General features: G+C 38.0%; 2 protein-coding genes across 15 annotated transcripts in view; one reads left to right on the forward strand and one right to left on the reverse strand.

Annotated features, from left to right (window-relative positions):
- The window catches only part of LOC138736410 (frizzled-3), a 78,018-nt gene that overhangs the window by 43,995 nt on the left and 6,352 nt on the right, over nucleotides 1–27,671 (reverse strand). For 7 of the 14 annotated variants that reach the window (XM_069885898.1, XM_069885896.1, XM_069885900.1 and 4 more), the window contains exons 2-3: nucleotides 25,853–25,883; nucleotides 23,361–23,904 (exon numbers count right to left, since the gene is read on the reverse strand). In XM_069885898.1, coding sequence (XP_069741999.1) covers nucleotides 23,361–23,555 — 195 coding nt within the window. In that variant the 5' untranslated portion in view covers nucleotides 23,556–23,904; nucleotides 25,853–25,883. Of the gene's footprint in view, nucleotides 1–11,784; nucleotides 11,870–14,159; nucleotides 14,183–23,360; nucleotides 23,905–25,852; nucleotides 25,884–27,671 lie in introns of those variants that run through there. The other 7 variants (XM_069885902.1, XM_069885904.1, XM_069885903.1 and 4 more) reach the window with 3 other exon arrangements.
- Nucleotides 11,989–27,671, forward strand: part of fbxo16 (F-box protein 16) — a 164,146-nt gene continuing 148,463 nt past the window's right edge. Inside the window, exon 1 of the mRNA XM_069885916.1 lies at nucleotides 11,989–12,174. The gene's annotated coding sequence lies outside the window, so the exon portion shown is untranslated. The remainder of the gene's footprint in view (nucleotides 12,175–27,671) is intronic.

Raw genomic sequence — 27,671 nt, forward strand, 5'->3', positions numbered from 1 at the left:
AATGGCGGTGGTCAATATGGCAGTCACCAAGAGATTTCTTTAAGCAGTCCTTGTACCTCTTCTTTGGTGCACCTCTGTCTCGGTGGCCAGTGGAGAGCTCGCCATAGAACACGATCTTGGGAAGGCGATGGTCCTCCATTCTGGAGATGTGACCCACCCAGCGCAGTTGGGTCTTCAGCAGCATGGATTCGATGCTTGCGGACTCTGCCAGCTCGAGTACTTCGATGCTGGTGATGAAGTCATTCCAATGAATGTTGAGGATGGAGCGGAGACAGCGCTGATGGAAGCATTCTAGGAGCTGTAGGTGATGCCGATAGAGGACCCATGATTCGGAGCCGAACAGGAGTGTGGGTATGACAACGGCTCTGTATACGCTGATCTTTGTGTGTTTCTTCAGGTGGTTGTTTTTCCAGACTCTTTTGTGTAGTCTTCCAAAGGCGCTATTTGCCTTCGCGAGTCTGTTGTCTATCTCTTTGTCGATCCTTGCATCAGATGAAATGGTGCAGCCGAGGTAGGTAAACTGGTTGACCGTTTTGAGTTCAGTGTGCCCGATGGAGATGTGGGGGGGCTGGTGGTCATGGTGGGGAGCTGGCTGATGGAGGACCTCAGTTTTCTTCAGGCTGACTTCCAGGCCAAACATTTTGGCAGTTTCCGCAAAACAGGATGTCATGCGCTGGAGAGCTGGCTCTGAATGGGCAACTAAAGCGGCATCGTCTGCAGAGTAGTTCACAGACAAGTTGCTTGTGTCTTGGTGTGAGCTTGCAGGCGCCTCAGAATTGAAGAGGCTGCCATCCGTGCGGTACCGGATGTAAACACCGTCTTCATTGTTGAGGTCTTAATTGGCTTGTTTCAGCATCATGCTGAAGAAGATAGTAAAGAGGGTTGGTGCGAGGACGCAGCCTTGCTTCACGGCGTTATCAATGGAGAAGGGTTCGGAGAGCTCATTGCTGTATCTGATCCAACCTTGTTGGTTTTCGTGCAGTTGTATAACCATGTTGAGGAACTTGGGGGGGCATCCGAGGCGCTCTAGTATTTGCCAAATCCCTTTCCTGCTCACGGTGTCAAAGGCTTTGATGAGGTCAACAAAGGTGATGTAGAGTCCTTTGTTTTGTTCTCCGCACTTTTCTTGGAGCTGTCTGAGGGCAAAGACCACGTCTGCGCGAAAGCCACACCATGATTCTGGGGGGGACATTTTCAGCGACACTAGGTATTAGTCTATTAAGGAAAATCCTAGTGAAAATTCTGCCTGCAATGGAGAGCAGCGTGATTCCCCTTTCCCCTCTCCAGATTCAATTATTAGAAGAAAGAAAAAGTCCAATAATACTACGAAAATGCAAACTCAATGTCCATGTTGAACCAAAGGGAGAAAATGATTATAGAAAGAAAGAAGAACAAAACAAAAGGAACTCTCCCCACCACCCCCCCCCCCCAAAGAAACAAGAATAAATAAGAAAAGAGAAAGAATAAGAAAAAGATTGGCTTCACCTCGGATAAATCCCACTGCCATCAAGAGACAAATAACCTGATTTATCTAGGGTCCTCGGTGCTGCGAGCACCGGGAAGTGGGGGGGGTGGGGGGCGGAAGAGACAGGAGGGAGGATTGTTAAATATTTACCCTGATGTACCTTAGGTATGAATTCCATATTCTTGAAAATACATCATACCTGTTTCTGAGGTTATATGTAATCTTCTCCAGGGGAATATAATTATGTATTTCTATCTTCCAGCAGGCAAGTGGGAATCAGATTTCCAAGTAACTGCTATGCATTTACTAGCCACTTCTAAAGCTAGCTTAACGAATTTTAATTGATATTTTGACAATCTCATTTTAGGTCTTACATCTTCTAAATTCCCCAATAAAAATAATTCAAGTGCCTGAGGTCACTGAATTCCAGTAATTTTTTTCTAGGAGATTACCGAAATCTTCCCAGAGAGGCCTCACTTTAGGGCATGATCAGGATGAATGCAAGAAAGTACCCATTTCTTGACCACATCGAAAACATTGGTCTGATATTTCTAATTTGAATTTACGTAACTTTTGTAGAGTAAGGTATAGCTGATGCAAGAAGTTATATTGCACCAGCTGACACCTTACACAAATTGTGTTAATCATGCTGTCCCGACACAAGTTGGACCAGCAAACAGATCAATTTTTATACCCAAATCTGATTCCCACCTTTGTTTTGATTTATCAAGCCCTTGTTTAGAGGTTCCTGCCTGAAGTTAGGAACACATTTTTGAAATAAATTTTTTTGTGCTCCTTTTTCCGTCAAACAGACTTTTTTGTGAAAATGGAATCATTGGGAAAAATCTCATGGCATTGCTCTTAAAAATCTCAAACTTTTTTTTAAGTTAACTAAGTTGTCAGAGAAAGATTCACTTGATCCAGTTTGTCTTGACTTTATTAACATCTTGTATGTACTTCCAATTAAATTTGATATTGGATCATTAGGAAATGGATAATCTGAAAAGTAAAAATAGACAGGTTAACTGGAGACTTTAAGCAACAAATGGTCTAAAAGAGCAGAGCTAACAGTTCACCCATCTGTCAATCTAACGTGTTTGGCCACTGAAATGGTTTCACGTGTTGTGTCCTGCAGTACATGTGGACCCACTAGAGATGGGTTCTCTCTATTAGGCCTAATGTGCATAACACAACATTGTAATGTATGTGATTTGTTATTAACCAAAAATAAGAAACTGAATGTAGTGTTTTAAAATTTCTGAAGATACTAAGCTGGGTGGATGATATTGACAGTTGAAAAGAGAATGTGCAAATATGGTTAAAAACTGTACACAAATGATTACCCAAAAATGAAACGACATCAGTTTGTTTATTAATGGATGACAGGCACAGAAGTGTTGAAATTCAGATGCACTGTTGATTCTGTGCACATGAATCATGACATTTCATTCAGCAATCAAAGATTTGCACTGATTTAGCACTGCTTACATTTGCCTACAAAGCATAGCATTAACCATATACATAGCTTTTATTGACCTCAAAAGCCTCAACTGTGAAGCATCCTTCCCAAATTTAGTCCCGACCACAAACTTATTTCTCGTGTCATGTGCACAAAGGCAGTCAACCTGTGATTTTAACCAATAATTACACATTAGGGCAGACTGCTGGAGTTCAGCAAGTTTCACAAATTACTTTCATCTAGTTTATCAAGGGAGCTACAGATCATGTGCTAAAAAAATTGATTACAATCAAACAGATCTTTTTGTGAAAATGCAATCATTGGTTTTGCAAAACCAATAAATCTGTGGTCCTGAATTTTGTTCTAAGGTTGAAAGCCAAAAAACGTTAACACACCAATTTCATAAACAAATGTGTTGATGTACTTTTCTAAACATTTTTTATCCAGAATATTTTTTTCACATCCTTCTCCAATGCAAGTGAAACATCTGAATCGTGGAATATTCATACTTCACAACCTAATCTCTTTGTTCTCCTCAGTCTCTCCACTAGCCATTGTTCTAGTTTCAACACTTGCAATGCTTGTTCAATGGTCAAATCACATTAACAAATTTCCCTGACAGAACAGTGCCCTGCTAGTTTAGGTGCTAACAACCATTATACAGATTGCAGCTGCCCTGGACCAGAGACCAATGATCCATGCACCAACTCCTGAGCCTTATCTTCAACAGTACTATCTTCCCTTTTCTTACATCACTCGCACATAGCACAGGGAATATTCTTAAGATTTAAAGAAACAAGATCTCCAGGATTGTAAACTTTCCTTCCAACTTTCCAATTTATCTTTGCAGGTCTCATCTCTCTTCTTGCCTACTTCATTGGTATCAATTTGAACCTGGCTGCTCAAAGTTCAAATTTATTGTTAGAGTACATCACAAACAACTCAGATTCCTTTTCCTTTGGGCCAAGCAGTACTGCCATTTATTGGAAGTGTAAACTGCACTCAAGCAAAAAAAATTAGACAAAAGAGAAATGTAAACAAAGAAATTTAAAGTGCCCTGTGCCCATCCAGCAATATCCTTGACCCTGGCACCAAGGGTGCAACACATCTTGAAGTCTTGATCTTAGCACAGAAACACCTTTGTGACCAGAGTTCCTCATCACGACTGCTTGCTTCTCTATCCTGCTGTACAAGTGCCAGTTGTGGTGCCATTAATCCTGCTATGATCATCATTTTCTGATAAGCTATTTCTACACCCCCCCCACCCCATCTTTGCACCCAACAGCAAAAGGTATAATAGGCCTCAAACCTAGAATGTCATGCTTAAATGCGCAAAGATTTCTTTATGTAGATCCAGCTGGGATTCATGTTCTGTTTTTCCTTTCGTGATTGAAAAACCGAATCTGCTCTTTACCAAGTTAGACAGAAGCAATCATAACCAAACTGGCACATTAGCCACTGATAAATCTCATCTTAATCCCTCTACATTCTTTGCTGGATATTCATAACTTTTTAAATTAAATATTTTTTTAGAACCATGCACTTCCATAATTTTGAGGTTTTCTGAGAAAATAATTTGGATTGAAAATTACAAGGGTCAGATTTCAATTCTACTGAACTGCTTTGGCAGCTAGTGACAAAACTTCCCACAGTGGGCATTGTTCTTGTTTGAAATGCAATATGCTTAATTGAATTACAATCAGGTTACATTTCACCTGCATCCTGACTTGGAGTCATGCAATGGGAGTGGTTCATCATCAAGAAATAACCCCAACAATTTAACACTACCTTTTATGCCATTCCATTCAAAAAGCATCTTGTGAAAACTGCTCAAAATATTTAGAACAAGGTGACAGGTTTAAACAAATAGATGTTGTCTTTTTGCTGGATTCTGTTAATAAAAGCAATTTTGCACTAAGCAAAAAGTTTGATGGAACAGTAAATAGCATATTAGGCAGGTGCAAGATAGTTAAAGGAAAATGATAAAGTGAAGTGCAATTTATCAGGGACAATACAGCTGGAAACTTTATATGGAACTGGACACTAAAATTAGATGGGGACAACTTAACAAGGTTGATGCTGATACTTGGGGGCGGGGGGGGTGGAATGTAGAACTGGGGGTTATAGTTTGGCGTTCAAGATGGAGAGGAGGAACAATTTATTTTCTCAGAGTGTGATAACTCTTGAGAATTCTTTTCTGGAGAAAAGAAGACAAAAGGCCAAGACTGCCAAATTTTGAATCTATGGGGGAGTAAACAGTTATGGAGAGCAGATGGAAAAGTGAAACAAAAATCAGATCACCTATCATCTGGCTAAATAGTCGTGCTAGTTTCAGAGTGCCGCATGATTATTTTTGTTCTTTTTGACAATAATTCAATCAACTTCAGTGGACACTAAGGTCAAGAAAGATAGAAATGAAGAGGAAGCGAAAAGGGGAAGCCTCTTGCAATTCTCGTAACTTTTTAAGCTAAAAAGAATTGTTGGAAGCCCCTAGTTAAAGAAGCAGTAAACTACTAAGGGCCAAATAAATTTAATTCTGTACAAATGAAATATTGCCCACACAATACAGTGCCCTCCATAATGTTTGGAACAGACACTTTTTCCCCCATTTTCCCATTCTCCAGTTTTAAATTTGTAATCAAACAATTCACATGATTAAAGTGCACATTCTAGATTGTATTCAAGGTTATTTGTTTACATTTTTGTTTAACTATGTAGAAATTACATACAATTTTTACATACATACATTTTACATACATAAAATTACAATTTTTTGTACATACCACATATTTTGGCTTACAAAAATCTCTCAAATATGGGGAGTGGGGGGGTTGACATATGCCAGATATACCTTTGAGACCTTAAAATCAGCTTAAAAATCACTCCACACTGATTTGGCATATGTCGACCCTTGAATAACCAAAAATAAATTGACTCCAACAAAATTTCATTGAGATTTTTATTAAAAAAAACACACTTCAAAATCACTCTCATTATCATTGTCTGAGGTAAAGATGGCGACAAGCACATCCATGCTCTCACTGTTTAAAAAAATCATACAGGTCGCAGTCTCTATCTGACAAGGCAGCTTCAGCCTCATCTTCAGTGTCCCATAATAAATAATCTTCCATGCCATCAATTGCACAAGAGATGCAACATTTTTTAAACTTTGTCCCATGCCTTGAGCACCAAATCACACAACACATCAAGTGAGACAGCACGCATTGCCCTGCATTTAGTCAACGATTTTTATGGACTCGACATCGATATATTCCATTCCTTATGCGCATGGACTTTGAATGGCTTGTTCAAGCAGATCTCGAGAGGTTGCAATATAGACGTTAAACCACCTGGGATAACTGCCATGTCAGTTTGAACTTGGAGGAATGAGAAGTGAGATTGGACTGTGAATCAAAGAATTTTTCTGAACTTACACACACGTTACATACACATGCGCTTAGAATTATAAGGGGATTAAGTTAATAGTGATAAGTTAAAGTGTGATTCTGTTTTCATGTTTAAAGATAATTAAAAGCAACTTTTGTTTAAGTAACGATTTGTCTTGGTGACTATCTATTGCTGCTGGGTTTTGGGGTCCTCTGGGCTCGTAACATAATCAATAAAGCCCATTGGATTCTTTAAACTTCTGACAGGAGTATGCTGGGCTATTAACCACATTCTTTGTAGTTTTCATGGAGTACATGTCCCTGTTTAATTCTTCTCTGTGATTCCTTTTTACATCTTCTGTAAAAGTTAGTAACAGAGATTACTTAACTGTGCTTTACTGTCCAATACCATATGAAACTACTACATGAATTGGCTTTTACAAGTACTCTAGAGGACTGGTTTCAAATTACTGCAGATAACTTTCAGTTCCAGCTTTTAACCCCTTCTTCCTCCCACCATGTAGTCTTATTACACAAACAAAGGTGCTCAAAGGAGGGAGGCAAACATGTAAAACAAATTTATCCTTGAGTCATGTCTATTGGAATAAAAGGAGTTATCCCATCCTCTTGGATGGATTTTTCTCCGTGTGTCTATTAAATTTAAATCCCTCATCAATGATAAGGTTGCTTTTGCCCTTGGAGTTGATCTATCTAAAAATGGGTCCATACAAAAATTAAAGTCTCCTCCTATTAAAATATTTTCAGAAGCATTTGCTAAATTAAGAAATGTTTCAGAATAAATTTCTCATCATTAATATTTGGTGCATAAATATTCATGGGTTCATATTTCTGAATATATCTGGCAATGTACAACATATCTACCTGAAGGACCTGTTATCACATTTTGTACTTTAACTGGAAGATTCTTATGCATCAAAATTGCTACTCCTCTCATCTTGGAGTTAAGATTTCTTAATTTTTGATTTTCTTTATTAACTTAATAGCTTTCTTGTAAAAATGCTATGTAAATTTTAATATTCTTAATATATGCTAGCATTCTCTTCCTCTTCACTGTACCATTAATTTTAAGATTAAAACTCAAATGTTAATGTATTATTCAAGAATTCTTTTTAATATCCAAATAATCTCAACTAAACCATCTTGCATTCTCCAACATGGCAAATACATCATCCACCAATCCATATAAAAAAAAGAAAATGTACATTAAGAATATAATTGTTATAATACATTGCAGTTAGCAATTCACCACCCCCTTTTAGTTTTGTTTAAATAAATCACAAATTCTTCTGGTTGGGTCCAATTAGTGAAGAACTTATTCCATCCATCAGGCAACATGATCTTCAACGTAGCAGAATGACATAATACAAAGTTGTATCCAAACGGAATTTTTTAAAAAATCAGAGAAGGGAATTTAATGTGTTTCAATAGGGCAGTATTTGTATCCGGATTAAAAAAACTTTTTTCCATTGATCTCTATTGGTGCATCTCGGTGGTTGCCAATTTTAATATCAACTCTCTGTCTCGATATCTGAGACACTTAATCAATACAGAACAAGGCCTTTGATCTGATATCAGTTTTGGAAACAGGTTCTATGAGCTCTTTCAATTTTAAGAACTCATGTAAATTTATTCTACCTAAATTGATAAATATGGATTAAAAGGATTGAGAAAAAGACAGTCAGCTGATAACAGAGCTATTGAGTATAATTCATTTAGCACAAAAAGAGGTGACACAAGTGTAGAAGTAGCATTAGATGCAGAAAAGGCATTTGATAGATTAGAATGGGATTTAAAAAATTTAAACTATTGGAAAGGGACAAAATTTTATAAACTGGATAAGAGCTTTATATTACAAACCCAAAGCTCAGGTGGTAACAAATTGTCAAATTTCTGCCCCATTTAGATTAAAAAGATCTAGTAAACAAGGATGTTGATTGTCACCAGTGTTATTTGTTTTAGCCATGGAGCCTTTGGCAGAAGCAATTCATAGGGATCCGGATATTAAGGGTTTTAGAATTAACCAAAAGGAACACAAGATTAGTTTATTTATTGACGATGTGATGATATATTTGACAGAACCAGCAAGTTCATTATAAAAACTGCATTCAATGTTAGAAGAATATGGTACAGTTTCAGGTTATAAAATAAATTGGGATAAGACTGAAAATATGCTTCGTAAAAGGTGATTATACTATTTGCTAAAGAAACACTCAGATCTTTGGGTCCAACATTGGGGTCACCAATGTAGCGTTTGCACTACGCAAGCATGGACAAGAAAAATGCACATACCAAAGCCTTGGAAAACAAGACTTGTTTATTGCTCTGGCTGTCGCGCTTACACGGGTCTCAGGTACTGATAAGGCACCGCGTCATCGAGCGCCAACCTAGAATTGGCCGGCATTCCCACTAGAGTTCCCCATCTTCCAACTGTACAGAGGTCAACTGTATGTCACCCCCGGTCCGCACGGTCGCTGTGTTCGGCCATTTTGCGGTCCAGTCCATCTGCCAGGATGCACGCAAATTTATTGTCTGAGCGTGTTATAGAGTCCAGGTGGGTGGGGGTGGAGAGTAGCTTGGCTTCCTCCCCCCCCCCCCCCCCAAGACAGTCTGTAAAGTTCTGGCATGCACCATGTGCCATCCTGGAAGTCATCAAGCAGTGGGCCTGAAGGAAGTCATCCCCCAGAAGCAGTTGCACCACTGTCATGAGGGTGAATGTCCACGTAAAGCAGCTGATACTGAAACAAAGGAGAATGGTGCAGGTCCCAAAAATCCGATTGGAGGAGCTGTTAGCTGCCCTCCGTACTGGGCACCACTGCTTGCTGCTGCGGGTGTCAAGGCCTGCAGTGGGTAGGATGCCTCTTGGTGCTAGTGTCGATCAGGAATCGCCTGCCCAACAAGGAGCCCAGATGTAGAGGAGGCCATCGCGTGGGCCAACCACTGCAGCCATCAACAACGGTGAGCCAGAGAGTTTCCCGGAAACCCACTGGATGGGCAGCATTAATGGGACTATGCACCCATCGCTGATTATAGTAGCATAACTGTCCCAGGGTATCAACTTGCCTCTCCGCTGCCTTGATCTCGCCTAGGACTGTTCGTAGGACTTGCTGATGTGGTTTATGACAGCACTGGTGTCCTTCGTTCTCCAGAGCACATCTGCCGGATATCCTCAGGCAGCTGCTCCAGAAAGATCTGCTCAAAGACCAGGCAAGGCTTGTGGCCCTCAGTTAGAACAAGTATCTCAGTCGTTAGGGCGGACAGGGCCCTGTCCCCCAATCAGTCCACATGTAGCAAATGGGCAGCGCGCTCATGCGAGAGCGCGAAAGTGCAGGTTAATAGCTCTTTGAGAGCCGCATATTTGCTTTTTTCTGGAGGCTGCTGTAGGAAATCTACGACCCTGGTCACTATGTCCTGATCAAGGGGGCTCACGACATAGAAATAGTGGGCATCGATGGCGATGTGCCGAAGCTGGAACTGCGCCTCAGCCTGCTCAAACCATATGTGGCTGCTACATTCAAAACGTTGGGAGCCTGATGTTCAATGGCTCTACCTGATCTGCGATCTTCAGCTCCACCAATGTAATGATCACGCTGTGAGTGTAGAGAAAATGACATGCACACCAAAGGGTTTTCCAAGGGAAAACGAGACTGGTTTAATCGCTCTGGACTTCGTGCTTATATCAGCCCCAGGCACTGAAGTCAGGGCTCCCATCATTGGAGCACTGGTCTGGGATTGGTCGGCATTCCCGCCAGAGTTCCCCCATCTTCCTGCCATGTGGTGGTCACCTGTGATAACAGCCGGTGTCGACTCCAGGTCTACGTTTACAGGCTGGTCCATGGTGCACCCTCCTTTGTACATTACACTATCCTTCTATGACTTGCATTTTTCCTCCAGTTTATTTCTTTAGATTTTTTCCCTTCTGGTGTACAACTAAATACCTTTAACAGTACAATCTAATGAGTAGTCATGAAATGATAAAAGGAAGGAATGATGTATAGAGGTGAATATTGAGGCCCATGGGAGCCTGTTGGGACTCAATATATATGGGGGGGGGGGGGAGGGTGGGGGTGCAAGGTTCAAGCAGTCCTGTGTGTTGGTGCTCTTCTCACACTGGTAATATCTGGTACAACTTTGAGGTGCCTAGGAATTTGTGAGAAACAGCTCACTGATTAAATAATTTCTCAGAGTCAATAGGTGAAGCGATATAACCTTTCATTCAACGTTCTTGCAAGAGCGGGTCTCCTTCAGAGAAGGCACACTCACTGATATTCCACTACCTTTTTAATACAGTTCTTTGTGTTAATAACACTCCTTTGTTAAATTAATTGGTTAGCTGAGTAATTTTGATATGTTAGTTTAACCTATCAAAAGCTGCTCCACTCCTCGTCTTAAACCCCACCCTTGTTAACTTCTCCCATGATTTTTGTGACCCCCAACTCTTATTTATTCTTATCCTTATTGGTATGATGTTTTGCCACATGTTCCCATTCTTTCGCAGTTTTTTTAAATATATCAAGATGGCCTTGACTGCAATCTCTTGCAGGAACCATCCTTCCTTTGTATTCGAGCAGACATCCTCCCCCCTTTTCTTCTCTCACGTCTCTGTCCAGCTATTGTTAACACTGATTATTACATCTTGCTGAAACAGCTCTTGGGATAATTCTCACAATTTGAAGAAAATTTTTCACTTAGTCTGAGAAATATAAACTGTTCTTTGTTCTAAAAATGTTTTTCAACCTTGTATGATAATCTATAGGGCCACAGGCTGGGGGGGGGGGGGGGGGGTGCAGGAGGGCATGCTACTTGTCCTACATGTAATACTTTACTTTGAGATCATGTGGGTCTGTGGCTGATGTAACCTTTCCTCTAACTATATCGGGTGTAGAAATATCGGATGTAGAAATATCGGGTGTAGAAATATCAGGTGTGTCCTCTGGTCAGACAGAGACCCCACAAGACTACTTCCAGTATGATAGCAGGAGAAGGCTATTCCAGGTAGCTTGCTATTTAAGAGTTAATATCGGAATGAAACCAGAGCAACAGGAAGCCACTTTTTTTTTGGAGGACATGGTGGATGTTCCTAAATGAAAGATCTCATTCTGCAAGCAGATACAATGGAAATGAGAAATTGAGAAAGGAATACAATCTTTGCAGGAGATGAGTGTGAAGTGGTGTAGTTGTGGCAACTGTGAGAACTGGTAGATTTGTAGAAAATATCTGTGGAGTGTATCAGCCAATATGGAGACAGAGATTGAGGACAGAGTGTTGCCAGAGATGGAGTTAAACCCCTCCCAAGTCTTTCTTTCCCCATCTCTCAGTCACCTTTCCTCCAGTTCCCTACACCCTTCCTTTCCCTCGCCAGAGAGCCACCTCCTCCTCCTCTTGTCATTTCTCAGCTTTTTCTTCTCTTGTACCCTGTTAGGCTGTACTCCTCTCCTTACTTTTTATTTAGGTACCTGTCTACTTGACAAAGGGCTCAGATCTGATACCCTTTACTTCCTAGAAATGCTGAGTTTCTCCAATACATGTATTATACTTAAAGAAATGATATTGTGGAATTAATCATGTCAGCAATATAAATTATAACCATGATGACACAAGATGTTTGTAAACAAGTAGCCATGGAAACAATACAAGGTTGGATGATGTCAGATTCAAGTTCAATTTTATCAGATGTAGCAAGATTGCAAGCAGTCCAGCTGGGCTTTACACAGTACAGCAAGAAAGACAGCACAGGAGCAAATGCAACAATATTTCACCATTTCAAGAATCTGATAAAAGGCTGCCTTTAAATCTGGTGCTATTTCCTCAGGCTTCTGAAGAAATGGAGACACATCATCAATGAAGTAAGCAAAGGAGCATGCTCCACCCTTTTTCCAGAAGTCTATAACCAGCTATTTGTATTTGCTGTTGCTGAGTGAAAGAATGTTTTCCTGATACCAATCCATTGGTCCCTTTATCTATATGTTGATGTTAGAGACTTGTTAAAGTAGTGTCATCTGTAAATTTGTATCTGGAGCTCGAGTGGGTAAAAGGGTCTATTTGACTCTAAGCCCCATTCACACTAACACTATAACCCAGTAATTAACCACCAATCTACCAGTTAACATGCCTGTGTGAACGCTCATGAACCAGCACGTAGGTGTCAGATCACCCCGGGGATGAACCACCTAGGGTGTATCATCAGCGATTCATTTTGAATTGGCATACCAGTTAGCTCGGTGTGACAGGGACTGGGGGTATGCAGGATGTCACCGCTGGAGGATAGGCACCCCTTTGCTCTGGGATACTGGGTGGTGAAAGTGAAAGGGCGCAGAGAATCAGTTAACAATGGGCCAGTGTGACGCTATTTTGAACTGGTTTGCTGAACTGCCAATTTACTGGTTAGCCAATGTGAAAAGGGCTTAATTGTCCTTCAATGCGATGGCAATTAAGTGTCATCTTTTAGTTGTAAATAAAGAGGCAGGTTACCTCTCAGAAACATTTACCATCATAGAGAGGCTGGCAGAAAGTTCATGCAGATGGAGGATATTAAAGGATTCATCTCACCCCAATCTTCTTTCTCCTCTTAAAAGGATTAAATGTCAGATCACACACCATCAGATTCAAGGTCATTTTCTCCCACCACCAGTAGACTTCTGAATGAATCTAAAATAATGTTGCCTAACTCTGTGCTGTGGCATTTATTGCTGTACTATGTATCGGTTGACTAAGTGCATCAGACGTACATCAAATTTTCTCTCTATTCCTCAGTATCACAATAAAATTTGAAAACTTCACACTGTCACTGAATAGACAAACTATTTCTAGAAAACAGAGGACTGAAGAATGGCTTACTAAAAAATGTTTAAATTATGAAGGCCAACCCATATTTTAGAACATGACTCCACAGAGAAAGCTCAAACTAAACTTACCCGACTGACACTATTGGCAGGATATGATCATATTCTGGACAGACTAATGGTACTGTGCACCAGTTAATATGTTGAGCAAATGTTCAGTCAACAAGATTAACTTATGATCCATTTGCACTGAAAAGGGAATTTTTTGCAGTTTCTATTGTGAAGCCACCAAATATTATTCAATCATTTGGACTCTTAAATTGCAGAGAATTATTTGTTGCTTCAAAAAAATCCACAAAGGTACAGTATAACAGCAAGATACTTTTTTTTTTAGACTGATACTTCAAGCCAGGTAGAATCTGCCTTTAAAACATCTCGCCTATCTGTATAAACGCGACAAAGACAGATTGGGAATGAAAGGGTTATTAAACAAGGAGCATTTCACAGTTCTTGGGCTGTACTCACTGGCATTTGTAAATGAGGGGAGTAATCTCATGGAATTATTTAGAATGTTGAAAAGCATGGACAGTAGATGGAGAAAGGTTATTTCCCATTGTGGTAGAGTCCAGGACAAGAGGGTACAACTTCAAAATTGAAGGGTGTCCACTTAGGACAGAGGAATTTCTTTAGGGTGGCAAATCTATAGAATTTGTTGCCACAGACAGTTGTGGAGACCAAGTCACTGGGTGTATTTAAAGCAAGGTGGATAGGTTTTTGATTAGCCAGGGCATCAAAGGTTATGAGGAGAAGTCGGGTAGTGGGAGAATGGATCAATTCATAATGAAATAGCAGGAACAGACTTGATGGGCTGAATGGTCTATTTCTGCTCCTATATCTTATGGAGATATTTTTCTCAGTAACATTTTCTAACACAGTGGCAAATGCGTGAAAGGGTGGATAATTCAGACTTTTTTTAATGCACATCTGAGCCATCTTAATGGTTCAACACATTTGGAGGACATTTGAAATTGCCAGTTATTAAGACTTACCTTTAGGTAGAGTGACTTCTGCAAACCTTGTAAAATGGTCAGAAATGAAATGGTCAAAATGAAACACTTGCTGGAGCTGCTGCAAATGTTAAAATCTAAAAGAGCTAGAAACTCAGTTCAGGTTGAAGACAGAGACAAAGACCTTTCAGCCAATAAAAAGATGTGTGAAAAGATGTTTGCACTGCACTCTTATGCCTACCTACTCTGAATAAAATTGGAAATGGAAATACCTAGTCCAGAACAGTCAATATACTGTGCTTTTCGTATTTTCAGGATACCTGAACTTGAATGCAAAGAGTAATTAAACTTCCACAAAGCCATTCTTCCTGCATTTCAGTCTGATTACTTCTTTTTTATTTATATATATATAAAAATATATATATATATATATATAAATATATATATATAAATATAAATATATATATATATATATATATAAATATATATATATATATAAATATATATATATATAAATATATATATATATATAAATATATATATATATATATATATATATATATAAATATATAAATATATATATAAACTTTATTTAAGATTTTATAACATGAATAACATATAGGTTTACATTAAAAAAAAATTAAGAATAAAATAATAAAATTACAATACAATATCAGTAATCTAAATAAACTATACTCTTCCCAATAATTATTACACATTAATAACCCAACTCAAATTAGTTCAACCCCCCCTTTTCCCCCCAAAATAAAGAGTGAAGAATTAATAAAGTTAATAATGAGGAAAAAAACCCACTTACATAAAAAAACAAAAACACAACGATTAAAATACTAACAAAAAGAAAAGTAATTAATACTAAGATATCAGACTTAAAAAACATATTTAAAATCAAACTTAAATGCATATATTTAACAAACGGAGTCAAGATCAAACATATATTTAACTCAAACTTAATATAAAAAATTAGTAGTTAGTAACATTATCTATCAAAGATTCTTAAACAATAATCAATTCTTAAAAAAAATTGTAGCATGAAAAAAATGAAAAAAAACTCTCTATAGAGATAAACCTTCACCAAATATCAACTAACCACATCTATCATCATATTAGTCACATAAACCACCATCTTAAAACAAAATTTAAATCTCATTAAGCATTATACAATTCAATTTTAGTACTCTTCCATCATTTTTCTCTTTTACTCTTGAATAGTTATCCAATAAAAGCTCCAATACCACATTTAAATATCCCCAATCATTACATTAAAATTCAGATATCCAAATAATAAAAACACATCTACAACGAAATCTATATCTTCAACAAATAGAGCATAAACCAAACAAAATTCAAGCCTCATTAAGAATTGTACAATTCAATTTATAACTTTCACCATTATTCCCTTCATTCTATAACTAAAATAGCAAAATAATATACACCAGAATTCCCACTCCTTTCACCTTAAAGTTAAAGAAAAAATGTAAAAAACTTATCCATCCCATTCACATTTAAATTTCAGATATTCCTTATCTACTGAATAAACTTTACAAAAAAAACCACATCAATTTTTAGTTTTTTAAACAATCAAATACTTTCTTATGCTTTTTTAAAATATTTAAACAAAAAAAACCCCTTTCACTCTTTAATCTAATAATACAAAAAAAGGAAAAAAAAACAGGTAGGAGGTTAAAAGTACCCCCTCCCGTCTAAACTGCGCAATGCGGTAACTCCCAAAAAGAAATGGGTGTGAGATAACTCACACGTAGCAGATGACTTTCAGGAAATAGTGCCTATCCAGTTCTCTCCCCCAACTCTCACTTCATCTTAAACTAACATCATCATTATTTAATATCCCTTTTTTTTTAAAAAAAAACATTAGAAAAAAAAAGAAAAACTCTTCTTTTAATCAGCTCCAACTGCCGAGTCACCATTACAACCATTCCTTCTTGGAGCACGGCTCTTTTCTTCCATCTCTTGACTCCTTAGAGATCGCGGCGGACTATGTCTCTGTTGAAGCTGAGTAATTGGCAGCTCTTGAGCAAATGCTATAGCTTCCTTTGGAGAATCAAAGAACTTTGGTTGGTAACCATCTTGAAAAACCTTCAAAACAGCTGGATATCTAAAGGCTGCCTTGTAACCTTTCTTCCACAACAACTCTTTAGCAGGATTGAATTCCCGTCGTTGGAACATAACTTCTTGACTCAAATCCGCATAGAAGAAAACTCGATTATTTTGAATCAAGGGTGATTTTCTCTGTTGTGCATTTCTAATAGCCACTCGTAAAATTATTTCTCTGTCGTAATAATTCAAGCAATGAACCAAAACAGGTCTTGGACTTTGACCTGAAATAGGTCTTCTACGCAAGGCTATGTGAGCACGTTCCAGTATTATACCTTCCGGGAAATGTTCTTGACCCAACACCTGCGGAATCCATTCAGTAAAAAATTTTCTTGGGTCTGGTCCCTCCATACCTTCCGGCAAACCAATAATCTTTATATTGTTCCGTCTGGATTGGTTTTCCAAATAATCAATCTTTTTCACCAAATTTTTATTTTGAGTTTGTAAGTCTTCGACCATTTTGGTCACATCAAAAACTTGATCCCGTATTTCGTCTATATCTTCTTCACACGAATTAAATTTATCTCTCACTTCAAGCTTAAAAGCTCCAAACTCAGCCATCTGTTGAGAATGTATTTTCATCAAAGTATTAAACCTAGTACCAAGTTCAGTCATAATCTTGAATAATCCCTGCATTGTACAAGATAATTTAGATTCAAGATTCACAAAAATCTTTTCAATTGGAAGAGATTTTGGCTCAACAGATTCCTGCTTCTTCTCCAAAGGATCTTCTATTCCTTCCTTCATTCTGGTTGCCTTCCTTGTAGTATGACTGCGTGTGGAAACCCCAGCCACAGCCTCTCCAGCAGTTACTGGAGGACGCTGGCCGGGGTTTTCCCCAGTCCATAATGTATTAAATTCTCCCAGTACATCAAGTTGTATAGGTTCTTGTATCTCAAAAGATGCAGTTTGCAGCGCCACCTCTACAGTTGACAAATGCCTTTGAGTAACTCTTTGTTCTAAAGGCTGTTTGGCGTCCTCTTTAGGGGGCTCTACCGATGTAACATAGAGCTCTACATCCAAACACTGTACCTCTCTCCTGGGATCCATTTCATGCTGAGTCCCGGTGTCTTTCCTGTAGGTAGGCTCCAAAACTTGAACTTTTGGAAAATGTAGTTTTTTGATGATCTGTTGTCTTTTTTTTTTGCTCTTTTCCACCAATTGTACCATCATAAGTTAAATTAACAGCACTGAAATTATCTAAACTTTTAAAAAATTTTAACGGGCATTTCTAGACAAAACAATCAGGAGAGGACTGGAAGGCACGTCTGATCCTTACGCCATCTTGCCACGCCCCCCTGATTACTTCTTCTGAACCCTAATCACTAATGTCCATAACCGGGGGGCGTGGCAAGATGGCGTAAGAAATAGACGTGCCTTCTAGTCCTCTCCTGACTCGTTATTGTTTTGTCTATAAGTGCCCGTTAAAACTTTCTAAAAAAATTTATAAATAGTTAGAGGTGTTGAACTAGCTTCTAATGGTACAATTGTTGAAAAAAAGTAAAAGAAAACGGAAACAGATCGCTAAGAAATTACATTTCCCGAAGTTATCTGAGCCTACCTGTTTACAAGAAGCCAGGACTCAGCGTGGAATGGATCCAAGAGGAGAAGTGCAGGATTCGGCAAAGAAGCTCCGCTCTGTACCGGTAGGGCTCTTTAAAAATGGCGCCCGGCAGCCTTTGGAACAAAGGGCTAGCCAGACACGTGTATTTCAATCAACGCCCGCTACGAGCGCTGTCACTGAACTTTTGACACTTGAAACAGCTGGGACGCCGTCAAACGAAGACCCGACTTTAAAGAGACGTCCACCGATTGATGTAGTGGTGGCGCTGCGAAATGCACCACCAGTTATGAAGACTTCAACAGACCTTGATGTAATGAAGACTTTTAATGTAATATGGGTTAAGGATAACCCTAAATACCAGTCTTCTGATATTGCTGAGGAGGTTGTGGCAGGGGTTTCTACACGGAGTCAGACTGCAAGGAAAGCAGTTAAACTAAGGGAAGGATTAGAAGACCCTCTGGTTACTCAGATACAGCAGGATCCTATTTTGTCTGAATCTATTCCAGTTGATATGTTTATTAAGAATCTTGAATTTAAGTTATCTTCTTCAATCAAAGAGTTAGGTAAATCTTTGGTTCTAGTTAACACCAAGCTTAATACCTTGGTGGATATTAATACTCAACAGATGGTTGATTATGGAGCTTTTAAGCTTGAAATGAATGAAAGACTTGATGTTTGTGACCAAGGTATAGTTGAGGTACAAGACCAAATACAAGATGTAAATAAAACAATTGAAACTTTACAAATCCAGAATAAAAATTTAGCGAAAAAGGTTGACTATTTGGAGAATCAGTCTAGACGGAATAACGTAAAAGTTGTTGGTTTGCCAGAAGATATAGAAGGACCAGATCCAAGAAAATTTTTTACCGAATGGATTTCACAAGTGTTAGGACAAGATAAGTTCCTGGAGGGTTTGATATTGGAACGTGCTCATAGAGCTTTGAGAAGAAAGCCTTTTCCAGGACAGAATCCAAGACCTGTTCTGGTTTGTTGTTTAAACTATTATGATAGAGAGACAATTTTACGTGTGGCTATTAGAAATACACAACAAAGTAGATCTCCTTTGATGGTCCAGAACAATCGTGTTTTTTTTTTAATCCGGATTTGAGTCAAGAAGTTATGTCTCAACGACGTGAATTTAATCTTGTGAAAGAAGTGTTATGGAAAAAAAGATATAAAGCAACATTTAGATACCCTGCAGTATTGAAGATTTTCCAGGATGGATGTCAGCCAAAATTTTTTGATAACCCTAAAGAAGCTATGGACTTTGCTCAACTGTTACCAATTATGCAATTCCAGGAACAATGTAGTCCTCCACGGTCTCCAAAGAGAGTAGAGATACAAGATGGGAATCGAATTTTAAGAAGAAATGGAAGCAATGGTGGCCGGAGTGACAAAGCTGATTAAAAAAAAAAGAATTTTTTTTTTCTCTTGAGAAGATTTAAATAATGATGATAGTTTAATGTGAAATGGGAGTTAGGAGAGGGAACTGAGTGGGCATTATTTTCCAGAAGTCGTAAGCTACGTGCGAGTTATCTCACACCCAATATTTTGTGGGAGTTACCGCATTGTGCGGTTTAGACAGGAGGAGGTAGTAACCTCTTACCTGATTTTTTTTTAAATTTTTGGATTAAGGAGTGAAGTTTCTTTTTATTATTTAAAAATAAATAATAATTTTCTTTTTTTTGTTGTAGTTTTAAGAGGGGATAAGGGAAGGGGGTCTTTTTTTTGTTTTTTTTCCTTTTTTTTCTTGTTGTGGTGTTGTAAGAAAGGTCTAAACTAAAGTTTTTTTTTAATGTCCAGGGTTTAAAAAATCTTATTAAGAGTAAGAAAATACTTGTTTACTTAAAAAAAATTAAAAGTGGATGTGGTTTTTTTTTCCAGGAAACTTAATTAACAGATAAGGAACATGTGAAACTTAAATGTGAATGGATTGGATAAGTTTTTTTTTCATTTAATTCAAAGGCAAAAGGAGTGGTAATTTTGACGTACAAGAATCTACTATTTCAGTTACAGAATGAAGAGAAAGATGGTGGAAGATTATTAAAACTGAACTGTACAATCTTTAACAAGGCTTGGACTTTGCTTGATGTTTATGCTCCAAATGTTGAGGATATAGCTTTTGTTGTGGATATGTCTTTATTATTTGGATAAGTAAATTCTAATGTGATGATTGGGGGAGATTTAAATGTGGTACTGGAGCCTCTATTGGACATGTATTTAAGAGTAATTAAGCCATTTTATAATAATTAACTTGCTTTTTTTTTTAAAAAAACACATAGTTTAGATTTGTGATTGATTGCAACAGTTTTGGAATAGTATTCAATCTATTTTTAATAGTTTATATAATATCTATGTTGTATTAGATCCTGATATATTTTTATTAGGGAAAATGCAATCATTAATTGATTATTAGATTTGTTGTATTTATTTAGCCTTAGTGGTGGCCAAGAAATGTATAGTGCTTATTTGGAAAGATAGAAATATACTCATCTTAGATAGGTGGTATTTAGAGATGAAGTTTTGTTTAATTATGGAAAAGATATTCTTTTCAATTTAAGATAGGATGTCTTTTAGCTGAAGTGGACTCTATTTGTAAAGTATATGTAATTAAGTTTGACTTAAATATGTTTTATGTGTGATAGTTTAGATTTGATAGCTTTTTTTTTAATTAGTATTTTTACTTGTTATTTTTCTTTTTGTTTGTGAGTTTTTTTATATATATATATAATATTAATTTCATTAATTCTTCACTCTTTATTTTGGGGGAAGGGGTGGTTTTTTTTAATATATAATTTTTTTTTTAGTGGCCGTATATATGGGGGGGGGGGTTAGACCAATCTAAGTTAGGTTATTAATGTGTTGTAATAATTACTTTATTTTTCATTTTTCTTTAAATGTATTTTTTTCTGTTTTATTCATGTGATAAAATCTTTAAATAAAGTTTAAAAAAAAACTAATGTCCATAACCAAATCACCAGTTAACTTCTCCCAGGAGCGCTCATTCCTGTCTCATTTGTCTCTTCGCCTTAATATTCGAATGAAAGAGGGGTTACAATGTACGATACACTATGTAACTTAATTTAGACAAATGAACTTGGCAAACAATCAGTCATGGATATTTCTTTGATGTTATGCAGTCTCCTGTGGCTAGTGTTCTCCTTCATTTCATCCACTCCACAGCTTTGCACAATTCCCAGAGGGTCAGAGAAGCAAGCCACATCATATGCCATCATAGAACAAAGGACTGGATTTGAACCAGGGAGTGTTTTAGCTAATGATATTATCGTATTATTCAACCCCAGCAGCATATTTTTTAAGAGTTCCATTCATCAAGCAGATTAAATCTTATAGTATGGATTTGCTTAAATATTAAAACTCAAAAATCAAATAGACAACACAAAGAACTGCTTTTCCAACACTGCAAAATTATTCAGACAGATTTATCAATTCACTTTTGGAACAAGGAGCAATATTGGTCAGGCACAAAGCAAGGGACTCAAGAATTGCCAGGTTTCAGGAATGAGTTTTAATTGCAAGGTCATCAAATCAGGTTAAATGAAGCTTCAGTCACAGAAATTGCACAAAAGAGATGCAGCTCAGAAAATGAGGCTGAATAGAAGTGACATGCAGAAGACAGCAAGGTCTTGCCAACATGAGTGCCACCCCAACAAAATAAAATACATGTTGGAGGAAGCCTGAGTTGGCAACATCAGGGTGAAAGGAATTGTTAAACATTTCTGTGGCAAGAACAATATTATTGATGAAATTTGCTCATATTTCTCAAAGGAAAACTGATGTTGAAAATGCAACTTTCATCTGCCCCCATAACTGGAAAGACTCCAAAATTACAGCAGGATTTGAAACAGCCCTCATTGCCATTAAGCTTCTTTTTCCTTGCACTTTGTGTGCTCAATGAGCTTGCTTCCCAGGATACTGAATACGAAACAAACAAGGCCTAGCACTTGAAGCCTAACCAATATTTGATAACCTAACTTAAAATCATACAAAATAATTTAAAGCATCAGTTGCCAAGTGAGATTTTTTTTAAAACTACAAAATGCTGGTAACAGACAGGTTAGTGAACTACTAAAAGAATAGAGGCTGTTGTACTTTGGACCTCAAGATGAAAGACCTAATCAATGACCAAAAAGGAACATTAACCTATTGCTCTTATTCAAATGTAACTATATATTCTTGATGTTTTCGGTTTACAGTTTGGATTTCCATCATAATTGTTTTTACCCCCAATTTACTCTGAAGTTTAAATTCTAAACTAAGATTTTAAATTGTGGTCTCAGAACTGACTAAAGGCATGGTTGGCATGCTTGGCAGCACAGTTGGCACAGTAGTTAGCGCAATGCCGTAACAGTGTAAGTGATCGGGACCAGGCCAGGGTTCAAATCCCGTGCTGTAAGGATTTTGAACGTTCTCCTTGTGGGTTTTCTCCAGGGGCTCTAGTTTCCTCCCAGGTTTAAAAACATAGCGCGGGTATATGGTAGGTTAATGGGGTGCAAATTGGCCTGTTACCATACTGTACGTCTAAATTTAAAAATAAACATTTAATGATATTGCATAACTGCAAAGTGCAATTAAACACTGAATTTCTTAATTTCTGATTCCCTCATTTCCACAATTATGAAAGATTTTGGCCAAGATAGGACACTCTTTGCAGAAAAACTGCATTGTTCTTACATCCAGCACTTAACTTCATACACAAATGATTAGCATTAATGCACAGAAAATATCTGGATATTTTTAAAAAACACATTTCAGGAGAAAAGAGAATTTTAACACCATTGATGTTACAATTTTACTGCTCCAAACAGTGAGCAATAAACACTGATATTTTACTTTGTAAACTGTGCACCCTCCTAAAATATCTGTACAGTTTAATTCCATGCTTGGCTTCTATTCTCAATACTTCAATTAAAAAAACCCACCAAATATCTAACTTGAATTCAAAAGAATGACCACATAGATCACATTTACCGCGAACAAAAATAAAATTAACAAAATATTCCTCACCGTTGCAATATTAGAACACATAACAATTTCAAGTATCACATTTAACGGTATCCATATTTGATCATGTGATTGAAGGTTCAGTATTTACAGTAGCTTGAGAAAGTGAACAGCTAACATTAATCCATGGGAAGAGACAAAAAATGGGTCAAAATAAATCCAAAACCCATCATGACATCTCTTTATCTTCTCACCAGCAGTGCAAAGAGTGCTTGTACACAATCCAATCTCAGTCTGGTTAGGAACAGAAAGAATTTTTTTGAAAGTTCAATACAGTAAAATCCCTGTTGAAGCAACAGGGAAAAAAAATTGCAGAAAATAAATAGGTTAGAAATACAAAATTTTAAAATTGGTGCCCCTAGCAGTCAGCTTGCCAATCAAGCAACACACAATCTCAAGCAACTGGCAAATGTACTTATGCAGCATTTAACAATCCCATTGGGGCTGGATACTGGGTTTTATTTACTGTACCACCAAAAATCTTGCTGTGCTATGATAGTTAGAACATGAAGTTAGCTTACCTCCATTGCCAAGGCCGCAGACTGCTGGTCATAATGATTTAGAAGATTTGGCATAAAGGTCATATTGTAAGGCAGATCACGACACATTCGGAGAGAAATGGGCTCACAGGCAAACATACTGTGGCAGTCAGCTTGTACTAAGAGTGAAAACACTGCACAAAATGTCCATTGCATCATTCTAATATTCTCAGCCATATTTTCACAATTCAATTCTTTTTAAGATGGTTGAAGAAAAACAGGTTTGCTAATTGAACCTCTGGTTACGAATCTCCTTTGATTGCTCGGTCAAGCTTTTTTGCTCTTAAACTCTGAAATTTGTTCCCATTTCTGTTTCTGCCTTGGTTTTCTGGAACTCATTGGTACAATAACCAGCATTTTTTTTCTTCGAAGAAAAATTCTTCAGTAGTAGCAGATTGGTAGTCAGCATTACTTTTTTTTACTGTCAGGCAATATCTCCAAATGGCTTCCTCACCAAACTGAACATTCCCAAACAATGGCACTCATTCCATAGCACAAGATTCTCCTCCCAAGCCAATATCCTTATCTGTAAAATAAACAAAGATTTGCCAAAGGTGACCATTGTCATCAACATTCACCCAAAGTTAACTGTTGATATTGTAGTACGTGTCAACAGCCCTTCAGTGTCCAATGCCACTTAAGTATTATAGTTTGAAATGAGGAATGGTGTCTGATATCCAGTCTGCATTCATTTCATATTCAGTTTCAACAACAATCACTAATTCGGAACTAGTGCAACAAAAAAAATCATGCCAACAAAAGACATTGAGCCAGTCATTCTGAAGTCTACTGCCATATCAAGAAACTCAGCAACTAACACTCAAATAGAAGCAGTTAATTTTATGAACTTTGTTTTTGTCCTGACCAGAATATTGCACATGGTCTACAAAATTCCAGAAAGTAGGCATATTTAAATTCTTTACAAGTTCGCAATGAAAACATTTTTATAGCTGGATAAGTGACTTGCTGTGGAGTGCAAAGATCTAGCTGCTGTTCATTTAAACTCAATCTGGTGCCACAGGTGTAGACCAAGGAGGAATGGGGAGTGGAGATGTGTCTTCCAGTGCTCCTCCATAGGGTCAGACTGCTCGGGAATCCTGTCGACAGCTGGTGCAGGTTTAAACAAGGCTGGCAGCAGTTTTTGCTACATTGCCAAACCCACAGAGGTCTGTTCTCAAAATAGTGGCGCCCATGCTTGGCAGCCTAGATCTTGAAGGTTGCAGAGGAGAAGCAGGATGCCAAAGTGAGAGAACACCCTGCTGCTATGAAGGAGAAGCCTGGGAGAGGGCCCTCTAACAGCAGGCCAAAATATGGCTTAGCAGATGAATTGAAGCATTCAGACCAGACCACAATTTACTAGCAAATAGCTTCTGGGAAACTTATCACAACCGGGATTCGTGAGATGCTGATGGCAAGCAAAGATGCCAAAGGGTCTCTGGCACTAATGGCTTTTTAATCATTTTAGAGGTTCAGAACCAGGGCTGAGGAGGGTGGCGGATGCAGAGCTCAGGTTCACCTCTGGAATGAGGAGGTTGTGCAGCTGCAGAGGTAATGGGTTGCAAGAGGCGTCTCTGAAGTGACTCTGAAGTGTAGTGGTTGGCACAATGCTATTATAGCACTAGGTTTGAATCTCGTGCTGCTCTACCAACGTCTACTTAGGTTTTCTCCACGTTCCAGTTTCTGCCCACCCTTCAAAATCATACAGGAGATACAGGTTATTTGGTGGGGGGGGGGCGAGGTGAAGACAGGCTCATGAGCTAGAAGGGCCCATTATCATGCTGTACATCTAAATAAAAAAATTGATAGTTGTGTGTGACTTGTGGCACCTTTATGGGCTTTTACAAAGCAAACAAAGTAAAACAAGTTTTGTGTATTTGTGTACATGTCAATAAAAGAATCTTGAATCTTAACAATAATTTGGAGGTTTTTTTAGACACAGCACAGTAACATGTAATTTCAGCCCACGAGTCCATGCTGCCCAATTAACCTACACCCCCATAGGACACCAGAGCCCTCGGGGAAAACCCATGCAGACATGGGAAGAATGAACAAATTCCTGAGAGACAGCATGGGATTCAAACCTCAGTCCTGATCACTGGCGCTGTAAAGGCGTGGCGCTAACTGCTACACCAACCGTGCCACCCAATAACCTGATTTTCTTTTGTGAAGTTTATTGGCTCCCAAAACATTGATGCAGGAAATGGGATGAACATCTGATTTTGACTTAATACCTGAAAAACAAGCTGCATTATACTTTTCCCTCTGCTAAGGAACCCCACATCAAATAATTTATTCATGAAATTTTAATAAGGCCCACAGAACATAAGGGATTAAAATCGCCATCAGTATTCTGGGATTTGGTTTGAGATAGCACAAGAAAGGCATAATCAGCATTATGGATATGTTAATTAAATAATCCTACAACATGAAGACATTAATACATTTTTTGAAGGTGAGATGAACATAGACCATACCTTCAACATTCTCCAAACTGTCTTCAGACATCTGCAGAAGTAAAATGCAGCATGTTCAGAAATGTGTACCAATTTTCACTTTTTAAATAAGTGAATCTTACTATCCACAACCTAATGCAACATCTTATACATATTCTGCATATGAACAGCATTTCAAATGTTTTTAAAAAATGACTTGTCTACGAACATGCAGTTAAAAGTGCTTTTATACAAAATATTATAACATTTGCAAAACAAATCTTACCATCTGCTACCACATTCTCCTTTTTGGAAACTCTGATCCTCCCATGACAACACATAGTCCGGTTTAAAAATAACCATATTTGAAGCACACTTCCGGAATCAGATTTATTAATTCACAAATTAATCCGATCATCTACCACTTTTGTCACCTCCTCAAAACCTCAATATTTTTAAGACTTGAACTGCCTCGACAAAGCCATGCTGACTGTTCCCAATATTACCATGCTTTTCCAAATATGAACAAATCCTACCCCCAAGTACCTTCTCCAATATTTTTCCTACCACTGGACTACAATTTCCTGGATTATCGCCATTTCCTTTGAGTTCAGGTAATTGACACAGCATCAAATTGAAATGCTATACACCGATTAGAGTGAACACCGTTTCCTCATGCAGCACTACAAAAATTACAATTAAAAGAGCTCACCAAAAATTATGTATTCAAATAATCACAACACTTTTTAAAATAAAAAATCCATTCTTTTCTGCAACAATGGATGAATGTTCTTTGCAGTCCTAGTTAGGTTTACATTGTTTGCAGGTCGTTGCTCAAATCTTTCTTTCACTTTCAGTCAATGCAATGTTCTCTCCAACTCTAGAAAGTTAAGTTCCATTAATGGGAATGCAGGAAGCCCATTCCCTGGTTATTCCAACAGCTTTTGACAGATGGTAATACTCAAAAGTAACTTCAGTAATTTCATGCAGAGAAAATTCCCAAGTGCAAAACAGCAAAAAAAAATGCAAAATGCAACAGAACAACTGTGACAGAATATAGATATGTTTTTGGGTGATAAATTGGGGCAGGGTTTGTTAGTGTTGGTCACATACAAACACTTTAAAACAGATCTTATTTAAAATACTGGAGCTCTGGTAATGCTAGATATGTCGGGGCCTCAGAGCCTTTGCAAAAGCTTTGGAGAGTGCCCAAGAGACTTCACTAATGGATTGTTGTTTACAAAAAGGCTTGTCAGAGCAGCATATTGCATGGAAGGGAATGCTGTTCTAAGAGGGTCATGTGGTTTTACAAGCAGAGAGTCAAACAGGCTTTCTCTGTGTGTGTGTGTGTGAGAGACAGAGAGAGAGAGGAGGAGAGAGAGAGAAAAACAGATCAGTTCCACAGTCTTACAGTCAGCAACAGCAGCTGGGACTGGAACAGGACAATCTGGCAAGCTTATGGAAAACCCCATTTGGAAGAGTTTTTAGTTCAGCCTGGTCAAAGCCCTTGTGGTTCATGCAAGAGGAGAGGACTGACTGTCTAATATTTCACTTGAAATAAGGGAAACAATAAGGAACTCTGTGGTGACCTGAAGAACTCTGAGGGGGCAAGTTTCTTCAGCAAGACACTGAAGTGGCTGGGTGTCCATCGTATAACAAATCTCTCTCTGAAAACCGACAAGAACTTTCTTGAGTGGTAACCATTTACCTTTCAAGCACCAAAGCCTGGTGAACTATGTAAATGTTAAATTCTGTGCAAAGTGTAAGAATTGCCTGCAACCAGTGAACTTGGAAGAATGAGAAGTGAGATTGAACTGTGAATCAAAGAACTTATCTGAACTTACACACATTACATACATGC

Source organism: Narcine bancroftii, chromosome 6, assembly GCF_036971445.1.
Source record: "Narcine bancroftii isolate sNarBan1 chromosome 6, sNarBan1.hap1, whole genome shotgun sequence".
Classification (NCBI taxonomy): Eukaryota; Metazoa; Chordata; class Chondrichthyes; order Torpediniformes; family Narcinidae; genus Narcine; species Narcine bancroftii.